Source organism: Salmo trutta, chromosome 16 (genome assembly GCF_901001165.1).
Source record: "Salmo trutta chromosome 16, fSalTru1.1, whole genome shotgun sequence".
NCBI lineage: Eukaryota > Metazoa > Chordata > Actinopteri > Salmoniformes > Salmonidae > Salmo > Salmo trutta.
In genome coordinates, this window is record NC_042972.1 from 32,130,719 (window position 1) to 32,153,605 (window position 22,887).

The following is a 22,887-nucleotide window of genomic DNA, read 5'->3' on the forward strand; positions in this document are numbered from 1 at the left end:
TAAAAATACTCATGAGTAGCCTATTTATGGAAATAACTTTTTTAATTAAAATATATAGTGATCATTACACTTGGCATCAACAAATACATTTCTCCCCTGGTTGAGAAAGCATTTCTCCCTGGTTGAGAAGCATTTCTCCCCTGGTTGAGAAGCATTTCTCCCCTGGTTGAGAAGCATTTCTCCCCTGGTTGAGAAGCATTTCTCCCCTGGTTGAGAAAGCATTTCTCCCCTGGTTGAGAAGCATTTCTCCCCTGGTTGAGAAGCATTTCTCCCCTGGTTGAGAAGCATTTCTCCCCTGGTTGAGAAAGCATTTCTCCCCTGGTTGAGAAAGCATTTCTCCCCTGGTTGAGAAGCATTTCTCCCCTGGTTGAGAAAGCATTTCTCCCCTGGTTGAGAAGCATTTCTCCCCTGGTTGAGAAGCATTTCTCCCCTGGTTGAGAAGCATTTCTCCCCTGGTTGAGAAGCATTTCTCCCCTGGTTGAGAAGCATTTCTCCCCTGGTTGAGAAGCATTTCTCCCCTGGTTGAGAAAGCATTTCTCCCCTGGTTGAGAAGCATTTCTCCCCTGGTTGAGAAGCATTTCTCCCCTGGTTGAGAAGCATTTCTCCCCTGGTTGAGAAAGCATTTCTCCCCTGGTTGAGAAGCATTTCTCCCCTGGTTGAGAAGCATTTCTCCCCTGGTTGAGAAGCATTTCTCCCCTGGTTGAGAAAGCATTGATCTGTGGGCGGTAGCCCGAGGCTGCATCTTTAATAAGGTGATTAATACGCTCTGGGATCAGTGGGTTGAGACCAGTAAGGCCTACACTCCGGGACCATGGCTGTTTTCTCGCTGGTGCTTGGGCTGGAGAAGGTGAACGGCATGGAGATTCCGCGGAAGGAGTTGCCAGAATCGGGGAAGGCAGAATCCAATTGGATGTCGCGGTGTCAACGCTAAATCTAAGACCCTGCCCTTGCACATATGATATGGAATTCACTGGCGCCAGTGCTGACTGTTAGTTCAGCTGTAGTTCAGTTTACCCAGACGATAACCCTAAACCAAAACCAAGGAAAACAGACCAAAGATATTTGCCAAAGATATTCCGCATAAATTGAGTCAATACAGGAAAGGAAAATACATTTGCTAACTGAAGGAAAATTATCTCAAAGGGGCTTGAAAACGGAATTACCAAACCTGAGAAAGACAAGGTATTTACATGAAATCTATATTATTTATTTTCCAAATTGTGTGTGAAAATATATGACTTCTTACTCTGTAAGAATGTTAACTGTTTGTTCTAAGTGTGCTACTGACGATTATTAGTTTACTAGCTAGCCTATGACGTGTAGGCATGGGTTCAAAAGTATAGCCTACTTATCTGCGCGCGTAACGGTGAGGATGGGTCGGTGATTTCAGGTTCCTCGGAATGGGAGTGGTTGGGGACGAGTGACTCGACGTCTTTATCTTATGTTGCATATTCACATGCATCACTTACAAAACGCACCTAAAAAGGAGCAGCCTTCCCGAGTTCTTCTCTTAGGACTAGACGGCCACACAGAGATAACCACGCAACACCTTGTAAATGCCTCTGAAATATTAACATCCTATTTTTGGTCGTATTACAGTTATTAGTCCAGTTTTAAACACGACTCGATGCCTGTTGAAGAAGGCGAGTGACAAGAGGAACTCATCGGACTACGAGTGAAGACCGACCTATTGGAGATAAACTAGCGCAACTTCTTAACAAATGTAAGTTTTGTTTTCCACAATAGGACATTTTTATCAGGAGAGGGAGACGCGTTTTTTCTGAAAGATAAAGCGAAGAGAGGACGGTTCAGGAACACACTGTCCTCTCCCTTGAGAGGCTCCTCTTCTCTTTTCAACCTTTTTACACACGGAAAGACTCACGCAGACATGGATGTAGGGGCTGATCCGTCGCGGTGGATGCACCACCATGCCGTACTAAACGGCCAACACCCGGACTCGCACCACCCCGGCCTTTCGCACAACTACATGGAGCCCACCGCACAACTTCTGCCTCCGGACGAGGTGGATGTTTTCTTTAACCATCTTGACTCGCAGGGAAACCCGTACTACCACAACTCCGCTCACGCGCGGGCCAGAGTGTCCTACAGCCAAGCTCACGGTAAGACCTCAAATTCACTTTGCTAAGTGACTTACATTTCAGGATAAAGCGGGAATTATTGTGGGACTATATTCATTGAATATTTTCTTCAAAATTGTCAGAGCGGATTGGAGCCTATTTTTCTAAAATCAATAAAACAATCTTAAGCTTCTTCTGCAAAATAGGTCCTGCATGTTGCAATGCACTTACTAGACCAGATATCTTTATTTGTCATTGACTATATAAAAAAAACAATTAAAACACGATGACCCAACACCAGAACAAACATTTCTGGGGTTATCATTTCACTGTTTTTGTCTGAATACCTGCGAACTGTGTATTTTGTGCCCCTCACGAATCGAATAATACCTTTTACGCACAATGATGGATTATTGTCGGATTATTGTCACCCTGCATCAACAGGTGTAGGACTGGTGTCCCAACTTTCTCTAATCCTATGATATCACATCATCAACAGGGCAATAAGAGTTGTAATGGCCATATAATTAGTATGTTTGTGTAGGCCTATGTATTCGATCTAAAAACATATTGTTCATCTCTTCTTACAGCTCGCCTAGCTGGGGGTCAGGTCTGCCGGCCACATCTCATCCATAGCCCGGGAATTTCATGGCTAGAGCCGGGCAAAGCAGCCCTCTCAGCGGCCCACCATCACAACGCATGGGCGGTCAGTCACTTCAGCAAGACTGGGCTGCATTCCTCAGGCTCCGGGGCTTCGGGTGGCCTATACCCCTGCAGCAGCAACGCCAGCACGGCCTCCGCCTCCTCGTTAACGCCAGCATCCCATTCGAGTCCACATCTCTACAGTTTCCCCCCTACCCCGCCGAAAGACGTCTCCCCAGACCCCGGGGCTGCCTCTCCCTTGTCCTCTACCCCGAGAATGGACGAGAAGGAGTCTATCAAGTACCAAATGTCCCTTTCTGACGGCATGAAGATGGAGGGTTCCAGTCCTCTCCGAAGCAGCCTGGCATCAATGAGCGCCCAGACCCCCTCCACGCACCACCCCATACCGACCTACCCCACGTACTCTCTCCCGGCAGCGCATGACTACGGGGGCAGTCTCTTCCACCCTGGCAGCCTACTCGGAGGATCATCCTCCAGCTTCACCCCGAAATGTAAAAGCAAAACTCGGTCGTGCTCAGGTGAATCTCCTCTCATCTCGAAAATGTGTCATTTCAAATGTTTGTACTACAGAATAAAATGACGATGACATAGCCTAATGATGATGGCAATACTTTATGTATTATTATTATCATCATTATTAATATAATTATTATTATGACAGAACACACCGAAATTACTTTATTGGACTAGTCTTATACACTATTTTAGCATTATCACAGGTTTGTTGTATCTAAACACATAATTGAGTTAAAAACAAATAGCATATCTCAAAACAAGAATAATATGAAATATTTGTCCCATGCAATGCTTAGAAAGTGTATCGAATTATTATCACTGATAGCGAACTGGAACACCGTTTAAACTAAAAACAGAAACTAAGGCACATTCTAGACCAAAGCTACTTAAGTAGGTATAAATATATATAGCCTATAAAATATATATATATACTAGTTAGCCTAGAATTAATATATTATTTTATATAATAATCGATATATTGACGCCTATGTTTATTTTACATGCATGAGAACATTTCCCCTAATATACTGTTCTATAAGACTGGTCCTTTGTGACAAATATTCTGAATGAAGCGTCTTTGGCATTTTCAAAACCTCCAGTTTAATGCAATTTGATTTACTCGGTTAGCCAACTTTCCATGAACGTCCTTAGAAAAGGGTGACAATATCATTACAGTAAGCCTCGACGTGTGGTTTGCAGAAGATAATTGGGATGAGGTTACATCTTATCTGGGTGCATGTTGTTAGCAACTCCTTTCATAGCTATTTTCACACACACCGGTTTCTTTCGTCGCCAAAAGTAAACACAATCCGCTTCAAAGAACCAGTAGGAAGCTGTACACACAAACACATAAAGCAGTGTCACATATCCACATATCAGTAATCCTGTATGTGAATTGCTTTGCATAGCCTATGGATGAAGAATGTTATGTCAATCTTTTCATCCCCACGAGGACAAAAGCAGATATTATGGTTAACTATAAGAAATAGACGAATTACATATTAAAAGGCCATCCATTACTGTTTATTTGTTATGGGGGGGACAGATACAACAATGAGAGGTGGTGTGAGGTTATGATATACAGTGTCTTCTGCGTCGATTGTGTCTGGCCTTATTTATGCAGCCACGTTTTTAAACAGTACGTCTACTCCCTATAGGCCTACCGTTTCCTCTTTATTAGGCCAATTGATCATATCAAATCTGCATATTTTTTAATAATATAAATCGGTAATATCAACAGACGTAATATAATTATAATGATAGGCTTCGTCTAATAATGATAAGAAACCTTGCTTATTGTAAGCTGTGAAGACACAACGTTCCCAGTGTCCTAGTGACACAACTTTGCCAGTGTCCCAGGTCTAAGAAATGTAGGGCCTTGCCCCAGAGGAATAATTTGCTTAGGCCTATTTGGTTGGAAGGGACAGGTAACGCATACTGCCACGCCTCGAGCACCGCCCCGCACACACCCAAGACCTGTCGTTCCGATGAGCGCGGGCGCGCTTTGGCTGACACGTTTATTATCCTCTTTTGTAAACCGCGACTCAATTACGCTCAAGCTGGCTTGCCCATGAGAATGACAAACTAGATACAGCCACGGAGATGTGAAAAGAAGATCTGCTAGCGCATATAGCCAAAACGCGACATTTCTTTGTTACATAATATAGCATTGACAATACTTACATTTGGCAACTATAGGCTGAGCTGATTGCCTTAAAGCAGCCCCCTATCTTATAAACCGTCTCCCTTATACTGAGCATCAGTATTCATTTGTTCGAGAAAGAAAGCACCAACAAAAAAACGAATTCACCATATTTCATAAATAGGGATTAAATGTCTCAACATAAACCCTAAGAGTATTCTTAAAAATACAAATTAAAACATCTGTCACAGTGGTATTATGGTCATTCTCAGACAAAGGCACAACTTACATCAGGAAGACCCAGCTCGGTGTTTGGTAGTGAATCATCCTCCCTGATAGATTTGTGTGTTAGGGGCGCTCCCTGACATCATGCAGGAATAGTCTGTCCTGTTTCTAGGAGCCTATCTCTGTGGGGATGTCCATTACTGGTGGCTTGCAGGACCATAGAACACTATAGTGTCACACTATTATGGTGAAGTCCCTGATCATGCATACCTTAGTCAAACTTCCTGTTTGACTAACCCTAATTCAGGCCCCCTTCCTCTCTCTCCTCTCAGTCTCCCCAGTTTTTTCTCTCCCTCCTTCTCTGGCTGTCCATACTCAGCATTATCTGGAGCCACCAACAGAGGCAAAGGCCCACAAGCACACTAGTATTACCTCTACTAATCTAGACTGAGAATCTGATCCACATTATAAGCAGCACAAACATGTAAAAATGGTTCCCTCAATACTTTTTCTCTTCAGCAAATTTCAGGTCTGCAAACTTTGTGAAACATTGTGAACACTGTGAAAATTCTGTGCAACTTCTGCTGCGCGTTTACTGTGAACACTGAGGCTGTACCCACTTTAAGTTACAGTTTTAACAGTGGCCAAGTAGGCTACTGAGGCTATTTGATCATAATGTAGGCCTACCAGAGTGGCCTACCATCAAAAACAATGGAGAAAAATGCCTCCCATAACATTTTAACATGGAAATATCATTCAGCCTACAGTAGCAGCCGATGTGTGGTGGTCAATATAGGCCAACATTCCATGAGACTATTGAAAAAAAACATGCAGGGCTTGACATGAACCTGTTTATCCACTTGTCCTTCAGACAAGGAGGTGACTGAAAATGTTGTGTTGTTTTATGGAAGAAACCACTTTACAAAATAACATTCATTATTATTCCCATACAATTATTCCAGAAATTATGCTACCCTCTGCCTATTGGCTACTTAGCTTCTTCAAGACAACTGAAAATACAACACTGTTCCTTTAAGACATAAAAAAAAAATATTTACCTGACTTGCTTTTCAAAGATGTCTCGAAATGCACACATTTTGTGCTCTTGTAGGAAGAGACCACTCCACCATTGTTATCTAGAAATTAGCTATAACTGGGCTAATAACTCACTAACTAGCAAAGAATATAAACAAATGTGCACAGGTGGCTACATGCAGCTCTTGCATCTACTTGTGACTACTCATATGGTAAACACAGTTCAGTTCAACGTGAATGGCACAAATCCAAATATGGCAATGGATATTTGCATATAGGCCTATTGCAGCTCTGATTGGTTATGGTACACAGGTCTGTGTAGAGTATGGGCCCGAGTCGTGCTAGTCAATGTAGCAGTATCCTACTCCAATGCGCTCTGCCTACAAGAAAATGTCTTGCATAGTTTGTTTTGTTTAAGTATGTTACATTGGAAGTGGCAAATATTGTGTTGATTCGAGCACAATCCCCACCTAAGAGTGAAACGTTGATAGAGGGAACTAAACTCTAGAAAGTTGAGTGAAGTTTAATCTTGTGCTTCTCAGCACGTGCTGATATTTCTTCTGCACGGCAGTTCAAGGGGAGCTGTGCTCGCACGCACAGGTTAGTGGGAACATTGATTGCAATCACAGCAAAATGAACAGAAACGTAAGAGATAGCCTGCATTTCATTGTGGGTGTATGCATCCCAGCTGACCCACAACTGGCAGGGAGGAACCAGATCAAACAGAACAAAGCCTTTTGTTATTCCGAGAGTCTGCAGATGGTTAAACACACACTTTCTCGCTCTCTCACAAACTTCACACCAAAAACATTCAGCTTTCTCATACTAGAGACTACAACTTAGTAACTAAAAATCAATTCTCAAAACTGTTCCCATGCTTTGGTGAACCTAATATAAAATATGCAGTTCTGGCATAGTTTGTAAGTCGCTCTGGATAAGAGCGTCTGCTAAATGACTTAAATGTAAATGTTTTCCAGACTAACTTACATGACATTTTTCTAAATTGTAAATTTCACTGCTACAGGTTACAGAGTTTTTGTGTATGATAAATGTGTCAGAGTTGACAGGTTAATTTTATAAATGTCCCTGTGCTCTCCCTCCACCTGCATGCTGCTCAGAGGGGCGTGAGTGTGTCAACTGTGGAGCCACCTCTACCCCCCTGTGGCGAAGGGATGGTACGGGCCACTACCTGTGTAACGCCTGCGGCCTGTACCACAAGATGAACGGTCAGAACCGACCCCTCATCAAGCCCAAACGTAGACTGGTGAGTACCACGGAACCCCACCCCCACACACACACGCAGGCACGCACGCACGCACACACACACACACACACACACACACACACACACACACACACACACAGATCATGGAGTGCAGAGGTAAATAAGAGCACAAGGTGGGGGGAGAGGGCAAGAAGGGCACAATTCCAGGAAAGTTATATTTCCCCAATCAGTTTCCGGGAATTGTGTTTCCCACTCACCCCTGTGCTCCTGTACACAGGCTGTTAGCAGAGTGCAGCTAACTTTGTTGTTTCTGCTATCATTATTGCTGCCACTTCTGATACTGTTACTGATATCAGGGCCAGTGCAGGCCTCTCTCTAGTCAGACAGCAGTTCAATGGACTATGTAAATGTTATAATTACTGAAAACAGTCGTTTTAGACTTAATGTGCTGGTAACTCCGTTGATTGCAATTTTTTTCATTTGTTAAGTTAAAATGAAAAGCTATTTTTTTTTACATGTTACAGTATCTATAGCCCTGAGCTAACCAGACTTTAAAGCACCTGGTCTCAACAATAAGAATGCACATATATGAAACTCTGCGATGGAGGGAATTGATATGATGACCCAATGAGATGTAGAAAACAGAATATATAAATAAGAACAGAACATCAGTTGTGATTTAGATAATATTATATTGCGTGATGGCCAGTCGGATTTGCATCAAATACAAAAAGCAAAGAAATACCTTTCTCCATGGCCTGTTGAAAGATAAATGAGGACCCCAAAAAATTATATGCATAAATGACAAAATAACTATTTTCAAGATATGATCTGAATATTCCCTGTATTTATAACATTTTGAATAGCCCACAGCTACTGTTCGCGGGCGTAAACCTATTTGCATGTAGACTAATAAATCAATAGCATAATAAGAAGAAGAAGAAGAAGAATGATAGAAATAATGTAAAATAGCATATAATAATAACCATAAAAGTATTTCACTGAGCTATAATTTCACTAGGCCCATAACCTCTCGATAATTGATTTATTCTGGCAACTCGTGGTTGATTTTTGCAAGAGCATTTTTTCCACGCCCCTCTTGAATAAATTGGGGTTTTGCAGAAATAGAGACATTACTATAAAACAAACTGAGCCATTATAAGTGGGAGATCCATCTATAGAAATGAAATACCTATGGCTTATCATTTCTGGTAATTCATATTTGAAATGTGGATGTATGCCTAATTAGGTTATGCCTATTCAAATGATTTACGAATTGGTTCCCAAATGTCTCAGGATGCATAATAGGATTGTTAATATATTAATCAAAGGCTACGGATACTAGTATTGAAACGCATTTATGGTTGAGACACACATAGGTTATTTAGCACTGCATACAGTATTTCATGTCGACTGCGTTTTTTAAGGACCATCCTAAAGATCATATAATCCTGTGAGCATCTTAATAAGAGAATGGTCGTTTTCACAAGGTCTCAGCCGACGGCATTAACGACGGCACTGAGCCAGCCAATGCTGGCTATACAAAAGGCATCACCGCCGAGACTATTTAGAGACCCATTTTTAGATCATTTTGAAACATTTGAACACTATCGTGACTTGAGCTGCTTAACATTGTAAGCATCAACGCCACAGGCCTTGGCTATGACTCTTTGTGCCTTGAGAAATAATAGAAGTCCAAAGGATATCCCTGGACCACAATCAATATAGCCTAAACGTGCATGAAAAGCATAATAACGTTTAATAATTGTCACTTTGGTCCCAATGACTGAAAAATCCATTCCAATTTTTTCCATACGAGTGCCTGATGAGTTTGTAGATACTTTTCTGCTCGCGTGTTTTCAGTGGTCGCGCAGGGGCCTTCCAGTTGTTTCCTATATCCGGATATCTGCGGGTACGGATAAGGAAGCGGTCCGAGCGCATGTTTCCGTCCGTGGCGCGCTAACTACACATACTTTTCTATAGCAGTGGTCAAGCCGGTCAGTCCTCATCTCATAGAATACAGTAAAGCGGACTGGCACAACATTTCAGGCCCGGTTATGTGCACAGAAAAAAAGCGAGGGCTATCGAGATGCAAGCAGGTCGCACGGGGAGATGAAATACATGGATTTATGCCCTGCTGCCTATCGGGCCAAGGTTAGGGCTAGAGCCTAGACTTATTTACTTGGAGAGATGTTTATGTAGGGCCAGGTTTACACAAATTGGGGCGTTTCTATTTCACTTAATAGAGGTAATTTGCACTAATCCATGTTTTAAGATGATCCGTAGCTGTATAGGGCCATGCACTATTCTGACTGAGGGTTCAGATTACCATATTTAGCTATAGGGGTATACTTGTACATGTCTCATATTATTAAGTGTGAAGAAACCATCTGTAATAGCAGGGGATCGCACAGGCAGCCCGGACACTGGAGGGCCTATAGCCCCCCTCGCTACCTAATCTCCATTCAATAGCGATGCTTTGCATCTGAGAGGAAGACCTTTGATAGTCAGTGTTCATCACTACTGTGTCTGTGAAATGAAAACGATTTTTCATGCTGGGAAGAAACTGTAGCCTATATAGACAACACATTACTTTCTTATATGATCTATTGAGCACGACTTTTATAGTAACACATTGTTTATTATAGGTTAATACTATCTAGCCAGTAGTCGGAGCGCACAGCGCTTCACTCTGTTTGAGTGAAAGAGAGATGCGTGCTGGCAGCTAAAAATAAATAACACATTTCGATCATGGATAATTACAAAAAATAGTCCTGTCATTATCTTTTTCGGGAAATGATCCATATCTGTTAAGATACTCGTTTTGTAAGAGTACTCGGCACACTCCTTGTTAATAGAGACCAATTAATTCACACATTAACAACTATTTGGTGTTTTGATAAATATTCTGTCTGAGAATGTAAAGACCTGACACATCTTTATTGCGTACTTCATTCAGTAATTCATAACATTACAATAAACTATCAAACTGTCATGCAATATGAATACATTACTGAAATTATATGCAAATCTATAACTATAATGAACAACTTTGATCTAAAACAGCATGGAATATTACATGTCCTCTCCGCTCCTGGCAGCCAATATGCAAATACTATCTACACACCTTCCAGCTCTAAAGTAATTCCCAACCTATTCTTTCATGTGTTATGTGTCCGTGCAGTTGTGGTCTAATAAATGCTTTCTTCATGTTTCCATCCAGTCTGCGGCCAGACGAGCCGGCACCTGTTGTGCTAACTGTCAGACCACCACCACCACACTGTGGAGGCGCAACGGCAATGGAGACCCCGTGTGCAACGCCTGCGGCCTGTACTACAAGCTGCACAACGTAAGTCTCCCACTGCTAACCGCCTGGCCTGACCGACCACCAGCCCTACCCACACTCAGCCAGCCAGGTCAAGTATATGGACAGGTTGCATTGATTAGAACAGGATAAGAAAGAGGGATCGGGAGGGAGGGAAGGAGGGACAGAGGGATGCAGAGCTTGGCCCTCAGACACACTGGGTCCTGTTGGTGTTTTCTTTGTGCTTTATTGTTTCCATGGTAGGCGTCACCCCTTGAGACTCACAATGGTGGGACTGTTATTCTGTCAGACCAACTGCGTCTGTTCAAATGAGGCACAACTGTTCCATGTTCAGCCTTGGTGTATTGCCATTTATTAAAATGAATATGGCCTAGTTTTAGGAAATAAGCTGCATACGGTTTCTGCATGTTATTTTTATAGTATTTTTTTTTTCTTTGAAAAATAGGCAAATGAGTGTGTCTAGAGTTCTCATAATGAATAATATGGTTTTCAGATAATATACAGTACGTTATTTTTGCACATACTCCATTAAGCTCAAACATATTGAGTTGATTAAAAACCCTTACCACCATCTCAACCCGGTCACTCATCTCTCCCTCCAACCCTGTCTCCCTACAGGTAAACCGGCCTTTGACCATGAAGAAGGAAGGCATCCAGACACGTAACCGCAAGATGTCCAACAAGTCCAAGAAGGGCAGGCGGGGCGGGGATGGTTATGAGGAGCTGTCCAAGTGTATGCACGACAAGTCTTCTCCTTTCAGTGCTGCCTCCCTGGCCGGACACATGACCCACATGGGCCACCTGCCACCCTTCAGCCACTCCGGACACATGTTGCCCACCCCCACACCCATACACCCCTCATTCGGCCACCCCCACCACTCCAACATGGTCACAGCCATGGGCTGAGCTGGTGAGGACAGGGAGGCACAGGGGAAGTGAAGGTTGTTCAGTTTTCTAATCGGGGTTGAGGGTCAGATAGGCCTCTGGCTTGAAGACAATGTATAAAATGTTAAAGACATGCATTTGGTGTGTCTGTGTTGATTGTCTTGTTGTATTCATGGGTTCCACATTGCGCCACAATATTGTTTTGAACGTTCGTTTTAGGACTATGCCCAACTGAGCATAATACTCAATGCATCCTCGTTGGGAGTTGATGAAGATTTGGTTTATAGTGCATTACTGTGGCTTGAAAACACGATGACATTTCTAAAGAAGGCAAAGAATTAGTAGGAAAACCTTTTGTCATCATTTTGATGTCGTGAAATTGACTTTAGAGTATAACGCTAGCTAGCTAAGATTGAGGGGAGACCTCCAGATTTTAGCTAGCTAACGTTAGCATTGCTAGCTATTTTTTACAAACTTTGCTAGCTAATTACAACATTGCCATCTGTCTAAAGTACATTTGATAACATGATGATGATGGCAAAGTTGTTTTCTACTAAATATGTGAATACTTTAGCAATGTCATCATATTCCCAAGCCCCTATAGTGTAATTTAGACCCAAAAATCCTTAGCTTCTGTTCTACATTTGAGCATCAATATGGCTGTGGCGTCTGTAGACTGTTGATAACAATGGCAGTGTGTGACGGAGTGACTGAGGTGCAATCTATGAATAGAGAGGCTGTACAGGGGGTATATGGGGAACCAGGCAGCATCCACAGCATCCACTGATGGGTGGATGAGAGGGGGTCATTTTCCTTTCTATTAGGTACCCGCTTAGACCAGGTATAGACTATACCTACACCCATCCCCATGCATATACCTTCCCCTCCCACCTCTCCCCCGGCCTGTTGCAGTGGTACTGTATGTGCCGAGCAGGTCTCTAGTAACTGTGAATAATGTAAATGTGTGATATACTGGGGTGGTGAAGACAGAGCAATTCCCTTCACACTGTTTAATAAATATATGCTGGATTTCTGCTCAATGACTTCTACTATTTTTAATGGACATTACAAAGAAAAAAATAAACAAGCGAAGAAAAAAGGTTTATAAAGCTTCATTTGAAACAGTTTATTATTGTTGTTGTTGTTATCATAATTATTGTTATTATTGTTATTGTCATTCAGATAATTTATTTTATTTTTTCCTTTTTCTTTCACCTGAAATATTATGGATATTGTTATCACCATTTCTATCGTTATGAATATATTTTTTAGCTGAAGCGCTTTCTCTGAGCTGTTAAACATTTTCCTCTTCATGAAAATAAAGAGATCAAGTTTAATTCGGCCAATTGCTCCCTCTTTAAATGATCCCCACAGGGCTGTGTGTTAAAAACCTTCAGCAAGGAGACAGAGAGAGATACACAGAGCATAGAAATAGATTGAATAAAACAGATACCCTTGCCATTTCAGCTGCCATATTAAATACGTCTTACAGAAACTGATGCTATTGTTGGAATAATAAGGTAATTTACACATTAACACGAAGCAACAATCTGTTCTATCAATCCTATTTCTATGTTTGGGACAGCCTTATTGACCCCTGTCTTGTTCTATGTTACTTAGGCTTCTCCTGTTTTGTCAGCTTTGCCATGGTGATGGGCAGTAGCCTGTACCTCTCTGTTTCTCTGTGGTGTGTGTCTCTGTGTCACAGCACAGCTTTGATTTGCTTCCATTCTACCTAGCAGATAGAAAACCACAGACCTGCTCGCTATTACCTGTTCAAAACAATTATAACCTGACAATCTGGATGCCATTGCATACTGATGACAATAAAGAAACCTTGTAAAAATGAATGAGACTTCTACGAGACTTATTTTCCCCGTGAGAGATTCAGGACTCAACACACGCACGCACGCACGCACGCACGCACGCACACACACACACACACACACACACACACACACACACACACACACACACACACACACACACACACACATGCGCGGGCACACACACACACACCTTATACTGTAGCATACACTGTGAATGAGAATGGGAGAGGAACTGTAATACTAGCAACATGTCACTGCAGTATGGGATATATTCTGAACAAAAATATGAACGCAACAATTTCAAAGATTTTACTGAGTTACAGTTTATATAAGAAATCAGTCAATTGAAATAAATTAATTAGGCCCTAATCTATGGATTTCACATGACTGAGAATACATCTGTTGGTCACAGATACCTACAAAAAAGGTAGGGGCGTGGGTCAGAAAACCAGTCAGTATCTGGTGTGATCACCATTTGCCTCATGCAGCATGACACATCTCCTTCACATAGAGTTGATCAGGCTGTTGATTGTGGCCTGTGGAATGTTGTCCCACTCCTCTTCAATGGCTGTGCGAAGTTGCTGGATATTGTCGGGAACTGAAACATGCTGTCGTACACGTCGATCCAGAGCATCCCAAACATGCTCAATGGGTGACATGTCTGACATTTTTTCAGCTTTCAGGATTTGTGTACAGATCCTTGCAACATGGAGCCGTGTATTATCATGCTGAAACATGAGGTGATGGCGGCAGGTAAATGGCACGACAATGGGCCTCAAGATCTCATTACGGTATCTCTGTGCATTCAAATTGCCATCGATAAAATGCAATTGTTCGTTGTCTGTAGCTTATGTCTGCTCATACCATAACCCCACCATGGGGCACTATGTTCACAACGTTGACATCAGCAAACCGCTTGCCCACACAATGCCTTACATGAGGTCTGTGGTTGTGAGGCCGGTTGGACGTACTGCCAAATTCTCTAAAACCACGTTGGAGGCAGTTTATGGTAGAGAAATGAACATTAAATTATCTAGCAACCGCTCTGGTGGACATTCCTGCAGTCAGCATGCCAATTGCACTCTACCTCAAAACTTGAGACATCTGTGACAAGGTTGTGTGACAAAACTTCACATTTTAGAGTGGCTTTTTATTGAAATGCTTACTAACACGGATGTGAACCAGTTTGTGCACACATTTGAGAGAAATAAGCTTTTTGTGCGTATGGAACATTTCTGGGATCTTTTATTTCAGCTCATGAAACATGGGACCAACACTTTACATGTTGCCTTTATATTTTTGTTCAGTGTACATACTCATTCTCTCTCACAGCTCTTTACACCTTGCATTAACATGTATATTAATGCCATAAGATCGGATGTTAAAAATCGGGCAAATCCAAAGACCAAACCTGACACAGAAGACCTACCACTGATCTCCTTCTACCTGGATAGATGTATGCAACGTGTCATAACACATGATGCACCCAAAGAGCGTTCTCATGTACCTGCTTGAGATTTCTCTCCAAAGAGAGACATGTTTCTTAGAGAACACTCTGTCCTGATCCTCAGTGGATCATAGTCTCAGCCTACAGTAGTGTTACCTTAACCCCTCCCGGCATCAAATTATATCCATTCTCTAATTGACTTGCTGTGCTCCAAACATTTGGGACACTCAATGTTGACAGAATCGGAGAGGTTTGAACCACATGTTACATCTGCACTGTTACTCAACCGGCAGCATCTGTTCAGTGAAAAGACTCACTAAACTCACTGTGTAATAAGGGTCCTCTCTGCTCAGACAGTACCATGACGCCATCTTGGCCCTGTTCCTGGGAGTCATGTTGGTTCAGCCTTGCAGTCGACACACAGAAAAATAATGAAAATGTGTCTGTGAGGATGAGGATCCTTATCAAAGCCACATGGGCCACAGATGGATGGGCTACAGGACCAGGGTCTCAGACAGCACACCGCAGGGGTAAACCTGAGTGCGAGCCCCTGAATCACCCACCCTCCCTCCTTCCCCTCCCAACCTCCTTGACCTCTCACCTTGGAAGCACTTACACTGTCACTCTGCCAGACCCTCCCGCTCTACACACACAGACATATTTACTGATCCTTTTAAAATGTCACGACTCCCCGCAAAAATATGACGCGGCAAAACAGACACGTCCGTCGTAAAGAAGGAGAGATGAAAAGCATAGCAATAAAGGAAGAGTCGACTAGCAGGGTGATTCCCTAGGAGGGCCGGAGAGGGGAGGGTGGAGGGGGGTTGAGAGACGAGAGAAGCGGGTGGGCCTCCTAAATACGTGGCCTTCGAGGTTTATAGGACCTCCTCCCCTCCGCTCCCCTACATACCTCCTCCTCCATATGTTTTTCCATCAAACTCAATTAATGGAATCAAAAGCCAGGCCAGGCTGGACTTCAGAGGGACCAGTTAAAGGAGAGATGAAGATAAAGAAGATGAAAGAGGATTAGCTTGGTTCAGTTCAGCCCATGGTCCCTTTTGGTGGGTTGGGGTTGGGGTGGGTGGGGGTGTCCGCTTAGAGATGCCAACATTTGGCAAAACAAAAGAAGTAAAGGAGAAGCATCATCAAAGAGCATCCACAGAACTACAGACAAACCACAGGCAATAACTCATAGTAAATGAGTGTTTCCAAGCTGTACGTTTTCCAAACCATTCTAGCTCATAGATTAGTATTCAGTGGGTATCCAGACTTATGTACCAAGCTGGACGGAGAAAGGAGGAACAACAGCATAGCAGAACAGCGTGTAGATGAATGCATGACCTCCACTGTTAAACTAATGTTGAGTCATTAAACACACTAGAGCAGCATCACCTGGGTGGCACAGCTACGGCACATGGTTAGAGGTCAAGGTTTAAGGGTCAGGGTGGTAGGCTATCTGAGGTCAGGATTAGGAAAGTGTAGTGTGTGACTTGTTAACTCCTATCATAACTTTGTGTCCTGATGTCCCAATGACCCGATCTGGGGCATGAACGATAAGGCCTCAGTCGGATATAGGTCTCTACTAGGATCTCACACACAAAAACACCCAGAGAGATTGTTACTATTTTAAATGAGCCAATCTGCAATAGAATCTCAGCACCCCACAGGAGTTGGAAAAGAAAGTCTCATGCACGCACACCACACCAACACACACACAGGCACACACCAACACACACACAGGCACACACCAAAACGCACACACAGGCACACACCAACACACACACAGGCACACACCAACACACACACACAGGCACACACCAAAACGCACACACAGGCACACACCAACACACACACAGGCACACACCAAAACGCACACAGAGGCACACACCAAAACGCACACACAGGCACACACTAACACACACACAGGCACACACCAACACACACACAGGCACACACCAAAACGCACACACAGGCACACACCAAAAACGCACACACAGGCACACACCAACACACACACAGGCACACACCAACACACACACAGGCACACACCAAAATGCACATAGAGGCACACACCAACACACACACAGGCACACACCAACACACACACAGGCACACACCAACACACACACAGGCACACACCAACACACACACAGGCACACACCAACACACACACAGGCACACACCAAAATGCACACACAGGCACACACCAACACACACACAGGCACACACCAAAACGTACACACAGGCACACACCAACACACACACAGGCACACACCAACACACACACAGGCACACACCAACACACATACAGGCACACACCAACACACATACAGGCACACACCAACACACACACAGGCACACACCAACACACACAGACTGTGGAGTTATGAAACAGGGATGATCATAGGGAGTCAGACACAATACAAATTCTGGGAGGTCATTTTCATGTAAAGCTGCTTTTTTCATGAGCCATGCAGGTAGCTTTGTCTTCTCTCCATGTAGCATTACAGTCCCCAAACTGGAACAAAACAGGAAGAGAAAGACATAACAGGAAACACTTATGGGGATTTATTATGACCAAAGGGAGAATATCTGGCACACACACACACACACACACACACACACACACACACACACACACACACACACACACACACACACACACACACACACACACACACACACACACACACACACACAGACACACACACAGACACACACACACACACACACACACACACACACACACACACACACACGTATACAGACGTACAGCCAGCTATGCACACACTTACACACCTATTTCACCACATTTGTACCACTGGTTAAATAGTAGAAAGGCTGTGGTGGCAGAAGAACTTGCTGACACATAGTTCATTCTCTGTGAAAAGTGGGACGCACTGCAAACCCCAACCACCACCCATGACAGCTCCCATTCAAGACCCTTTCTTCTCTAGTCTAAAGCAGACAAATTCTTCCCTCTTGTCTTCAAACAATCAATCCTTTTTTTCAGCCCGTGGCTCAAGAGAGAGAGAGAGCGAGAGAGAGAGAGAGAGAGAGAGAGAGATGGATGAGGAGAGCTGCTGTTCACACACGGTGAGGCAGATCCATGCGCTAGGCTAATGCTAGCGCTGCATCGTCCTGTGTGTGTGAGGGCCCCTGGGATTGGGCCCCACTATCCTATGACACGCCTGACAAAAGGACGACGGCTTGACTCCAAGGAAACATGAGAGTGGGGGAATCTAGGGCGGAAGGGAGTGAGAGATGCACAGAAGGAAGAAAGAAGAGGTGCAGGTGTGTCGCTGATGCTACATTGGCCCACAAACACCTAAAAAAGTGGGTTAACACCTTCCCACATCTCTCCACTGAGACATGCGAGCTGCTCATCACTGGTTTGAACACTCAGGCAGCACATATAACTGATATACTGTTTACCATGTGGTAAACACTCAACCTGGGGGGTCACACATTAATGGGCACCATTGGAAGGTCATAGGCAAAATCTAGGGTTCAGCCAGCCCTCTGTCCTGGTGTTAGATCCAGTGGTTCCACCAGAGGCCATGTCCCCCATCCTCTCACCCCTGACAGGAGGACTGAATCTGGGCCAGAGCCACTGGGCCTGCTGGGGCTTGTCTCTATCCTCAATGGCTCTGGGCAGACTGCAGGCGCCCACAGATAAGGCTGTCTCTTTTTTCACAGACGATGCCGCCCTGTGTTGTGTCTGCAGTTCCACCCCCCCACCTGCCCTTACCCCTCTGCCTACCCCCTGCCCTCCCTCTCACCTCCATCTCCCCCACACTGGGACCTTCCAGGAATGCTACTAGTGACTCAATGACAAGACACACAGACAGACACACAGACAGACACACAGACACACAGACAGACACACAGACAGATGCATACAGACGCACACACACACACACACACACACACACACACACACACACACACACACACACACACATAGACACACACACACACACACACACACACACACACACACACACACACACACACACACACACACACACACGCACACACACGCACACACACGCACACACACACACACACACATACACACACTTGAGCTGGTCTCTGATGCCCCACGTGCCAATCTGACCAAACTCCCCACACACTCTCCTCATCTCGCTCATTGTGCGTGTGTGAGGGGAGATTGGTGTGATAGCACCGATCTGACACGGATCTATGTGGCTATCTGAAGGCCTCTGTCTGCCGGCCTGTTGTTGTTGCATCTTGTCAGGGGATTTAGCCCGGTCCACTGAAATAAAACATGTTATCACTGCATCTGTCTATGGAGACTTCTCTCTCCTTCTCCTTCTTTCCCTCACTCTCTCTCGCTCTCTCTCGCTATCACTTCATCACTATAATACACCCAGCAGGCTACAAACCACTCACCATTACCACCTCAGAAATGTTTACCTAAGGCCTCTGTTTATTTGTATTCTATTCTGCTGGTGTTCTGTCATTCAGCAGTGTTGAGTCAGGGTAATCACATAGAAAGATGTGAAACATATTGACACCGAGTGCTTTTCTATGGGAGACCAGAGGGATCTGTTCTAGTACCACAGCTCACCTGACCTCAGTGTGACCTGAAGAGCAGGATACATCTCAGATGAGAGGCCCCACTGGCTCCGACCAAACATAGGAGAGACACATAAAAGAGAGAAATAGAGCGATAGACAGATGGGGAAAGAGAGAGAGGGAGGAAGAGATAGAGAAATTGAGAAATAGGAAAAGAAAGTGTGAGCGAGAGAGAGAGAGAGAGAGAGAGAGAGAGAGAGAGAGAGAGAGAGAGAGAGAGAGACAGAAGGATTATATGAGTGCTGGGATAGTGGTATTGAGAAGTTGGCTGGTTGGATGTAACGTAGCAGTGCTGGCTGTTCAGTGCTATCAATGAGGAATCAGCTCCAAACCCAGCTAGGCCTTCCTGCCTGACTGCAGTATGTGTTGCTGCTCACGTGTTGCAAATCCAGCTATTTCTGCAGCTTTTATCTCCCCCAAGAAGTTCACAGCCCTGATACCCTGTTCTCTCTCTCTGCACTGGAAATGACTGCAAGCCTAACTAACGATGTTTCAAATGAAACACACACACACACATACAAGCATACACACACACACACACATATGTATGCCCGCACCGAATGCACACACACACACACACACACACATGCACATGCAAACACACGCTCACACACACATATGACACATGTATGACTGCACGCACACATGCATGCACAAGCACACATGCACACATACACATACACATGCACACACCCACATAAACATGTAACGGTTTCTCAATGCATGGCTGTGTCCAAAATCTGGCTTACTTAAACTGCGTACTGTGTACTAATCATAATACATACTATTTAGAACGTACTGTTTAGTAAAAATAATGCAGTAAGCAACAAATATCAGCATAGTAGGCTCATTCTAATGAGAATGTGTCATCTAATGCACAATTGCAGTAAATCCTGCTTTTTGTTCATTTTGGTACAGAGCATCCCCTCAGCTGATTATCAGCTGTTGTCAAACACATGGGTCTCAAAAGATGATTCTCTTTCTCAATAGTGTGCCGTGAATTCTAGTTGATGAAAAGCCAAAAATAGTATGACATCCTGACATTTAAAGCATACTCAGTTTTCACATACTATAAAATGTTATTTTTTCGCATACCCAAAATGCCTACTACTTAGAAACCAAGTACAGGTATTCGGACACAGACAATGTTTGCTTTGTGTGGAAATAGGTGTGTATGTTGTGTATGTTTCATGTTGCAGGATCTCTTTATGTCCGATACTCAAATGGCCGAATATCATCTACATTTTATGTGTCTCACGTTGCTTGATAAATGGTATTCAACATTTGTCACTCAGTCTTGCCTTCTCTTCCCCACAACCTCACATCCACACACTTCTTTATCTCTCTCTCTCTCTCTCTCTCTCTCTCTCTCTCTCTAATTTAAGCTGAATGCCATTCTGACGACTGCTCCTCTTATCATCCTCCTCCATCTTGCTGCTCTTTCATTTCCTCTCCTCCTTATTGCTTTTCTTTTTAACATTTCTGAGCTGTGCAACTTTAACCCTTCGACCACCTGGCTGGGCGCTAACATCGCTTCTGACATCACACACACGCTGACCCCTCGTGACCTCCCATGGATCAACAGGGCGTTGTTCCCAGTGTCATCGCTGTTATCATTAGTTACCATCTCTGTCATTACTTACAATATTGCTACAGACAATACCACTAATAACAAGTATCTAACACTCACAGCCTCTGCTGCATGTCCCCCCCCACACACACACAGTCTGATAAAAGATGGAGAGCTTGTAACGTCTTGTAGGGTGACGTTTTGATAACCGTGTAAATCTTTCTCGGGCAAGGTGACTTTTGTCAATATAGTCACCTGTATTTACCCCCCCCCCCCAAAATGAAATGCTAATTAGCTGCTAACGTGGCTATCATACAAAACTACAAATGGCTGTCTCAAGCTTCACTTACTCAGCAGGGCCATGTTGATCTGGACGAGATCAAATTTAAGAATCTCTGGATTAACTATCTAATGTTAAATACATTTAGTAATGAATAAATTGGCAATATTTGTTTGAATTGACAGTTCTGTGAACTGTCTTGGGCAAATTTTTTATTGAAAATGCCTTTTATCTAGCTAGCTAGCTCATTGTTAGCTAGTTAGCAACATTAGCCTGGCTAAATGGCTAGTAGTTTGTTGCATCGTATTGCTTGGTTTTCATTTGTGTCAACTATGAATTCAAACCACAGATTAAATTCCTCCATTTTGTACTTCACCTTTATAGATGCAGAACTGAAGTCATGCAAGCAGCACTTTGAGAACAAGCATCCCAAGTCTCCAATGGTCCCAGTACTGGTTGATGTGCAGGCCTAAGTTTAAAAAAAAAAAAAAATCATTTCACCTTTATTTAACCAGGTAGGCTAGTTGAGAACAAGTTCTCATTTGCAACTGCGACCTGGCCAAGATAAAGCATAGCAGTTCGAAATATACAACAACATAGAGTTACACATGGAATAAACAAAACATACAGTCAATAATACAATAGAAAAAAAAGAAAACAAAAAGTCTATATATAGTGAGTGCAAATGAGGTAAGATAAGGGAGTTAAGGCAATAAACAGGCCATGGTGGAGAAGTAATTACAATATAGCAATTAAACACTGGAATGGTAGATGTGCAGAAGATGAATGTTCAAGTAGAGATACTGGAGTGCAAAGGAGCAAGATAAATAAATAAATACAGTATGGGGATGAGGTAGTTGGATGGGCTGTTTCCAGATTGGCTATGTACAGGTGCAGTGATCTGTGAGCTGCTCTGACAGCTGGTGCTTAAAGCTAGTGAGGGAGATATGAGTCTCCAGCTTCAGTGATTTTTGCAGTTCGTTCCAGTCATTGGCAGCAGAGAACTGGAAGGAAAGGTGGCCAAAGGATGAATTGGTTTTGGGGGTGACCAGTGAGATATACCTGCTGGAGCGCGTGCTACGAGTGGGTGCTGCTATGGTGACCAGTGAGCTGAGATAAGGCTGGGCTATACCTAGCAGAGACTTGTAGATGACCTGGAGCCAGTGGGTTTGGCGACGAGAGTGAAGCGAGGGCCAGCCAACGAGAGCATACAGGTCGCAGTGGTGGGTGGTATATGGGGCTTTGGTAACAAAACGGATGGCACTGTGATAGACTGCATCCAATTTGTTGAGTAGAGTGTTGGAGGCTATTTAGTAAATGACATCGCCAAAATCGAGGATCGGTAGGCTGGTCAGTTTTACGAGGGTATATTTGGCAGCATGAGTGAAGGATGCTTTGTTGTGAAATAGGAAGCTGATTCTAGATTTAATTTTGGATTGGAGATGCTTAATGTGAGTCTGGAAGGAGAGTTTACAGTCTGACCAGACACCTAGGCATTTGTAGTTATCCACATATTCTAAGTCAGAGCCGTCCAGAGTAGTGATGCTGGTCGGGCGGGCAAGTGC

The 22,887-nt window shown here is 43.7% G+C and overlaps 1 protein-coding gene across 3 annotated transcripts; it reads left to right on the forward strand.

The window, feature by feature from the left end:
• Nucleotides 1-928: 928 nt before the first annotated feature.
• LOC115150551 (GATA-binding factor 2) lies at nt 929-13,444 on the forward strand. 3 transcript variants are annotated; one of them, XM_029693970.1, is made up of 6 exons: nt 929-1,182; nt 1,600-2,120; nt 2,669-3,259; nt 7,266-7,423; nt 10,608-10,733; nt 11,328-13,444. In XM_029693970.1, the coding sequence occupies exons 2-6, from the start codon at nt 1,889-1,891 to the stop codon at nt 11,613-11,615; spliced, it is 1,395 nt and encodes a 464-aa protein (XP_029549830.1). In that variant the 5' UTR covers nt 929-1,182; nt 1,600-1,888; the 3' UTR covers nt 11,616-13,444. The 3 variants fall into 3 exon arrangements, with proteins under 3 accessions (XP_029549830.1, XP_029549829.1, XP_029549831.1); XM_029693969.1 differs by lacking the exon at nt 929-1,182 and having other exon boundaries at nt 1,246-2,120; XM_029693971.1 differs by lacking the exon at nt 929-1,182 and having other exon boundaries at nt 1,247-2,120; nt 7,278-7,423.
• Nucleotides 13,445-22,887: the final 9,443 nt, after the last annotated feature.

Coding starts and splice junctions, on each gene's coding strand:
- LOC115150551 (XM_029693970.1), top strand. CDS start 1,889: ATGGATGTAGGGGCTGATCCGTCGCGGTGGATGCACCACCATGCCGTA. Junction 2,121..2,668: donor GTCCTACAGCCAAGCTCACG/GTAAGACCTCAA, acceptor CTCTTCTTACAG/CTCGCCTAGCTGGGGGTCAG. Junction 10,734..11,327: donor TGTACTACAAGCTGCACAAC/GTAAGTCTCCCA, acceptor GTCTCCCTACAG/GTAAACCGGCCTTTGACCAT.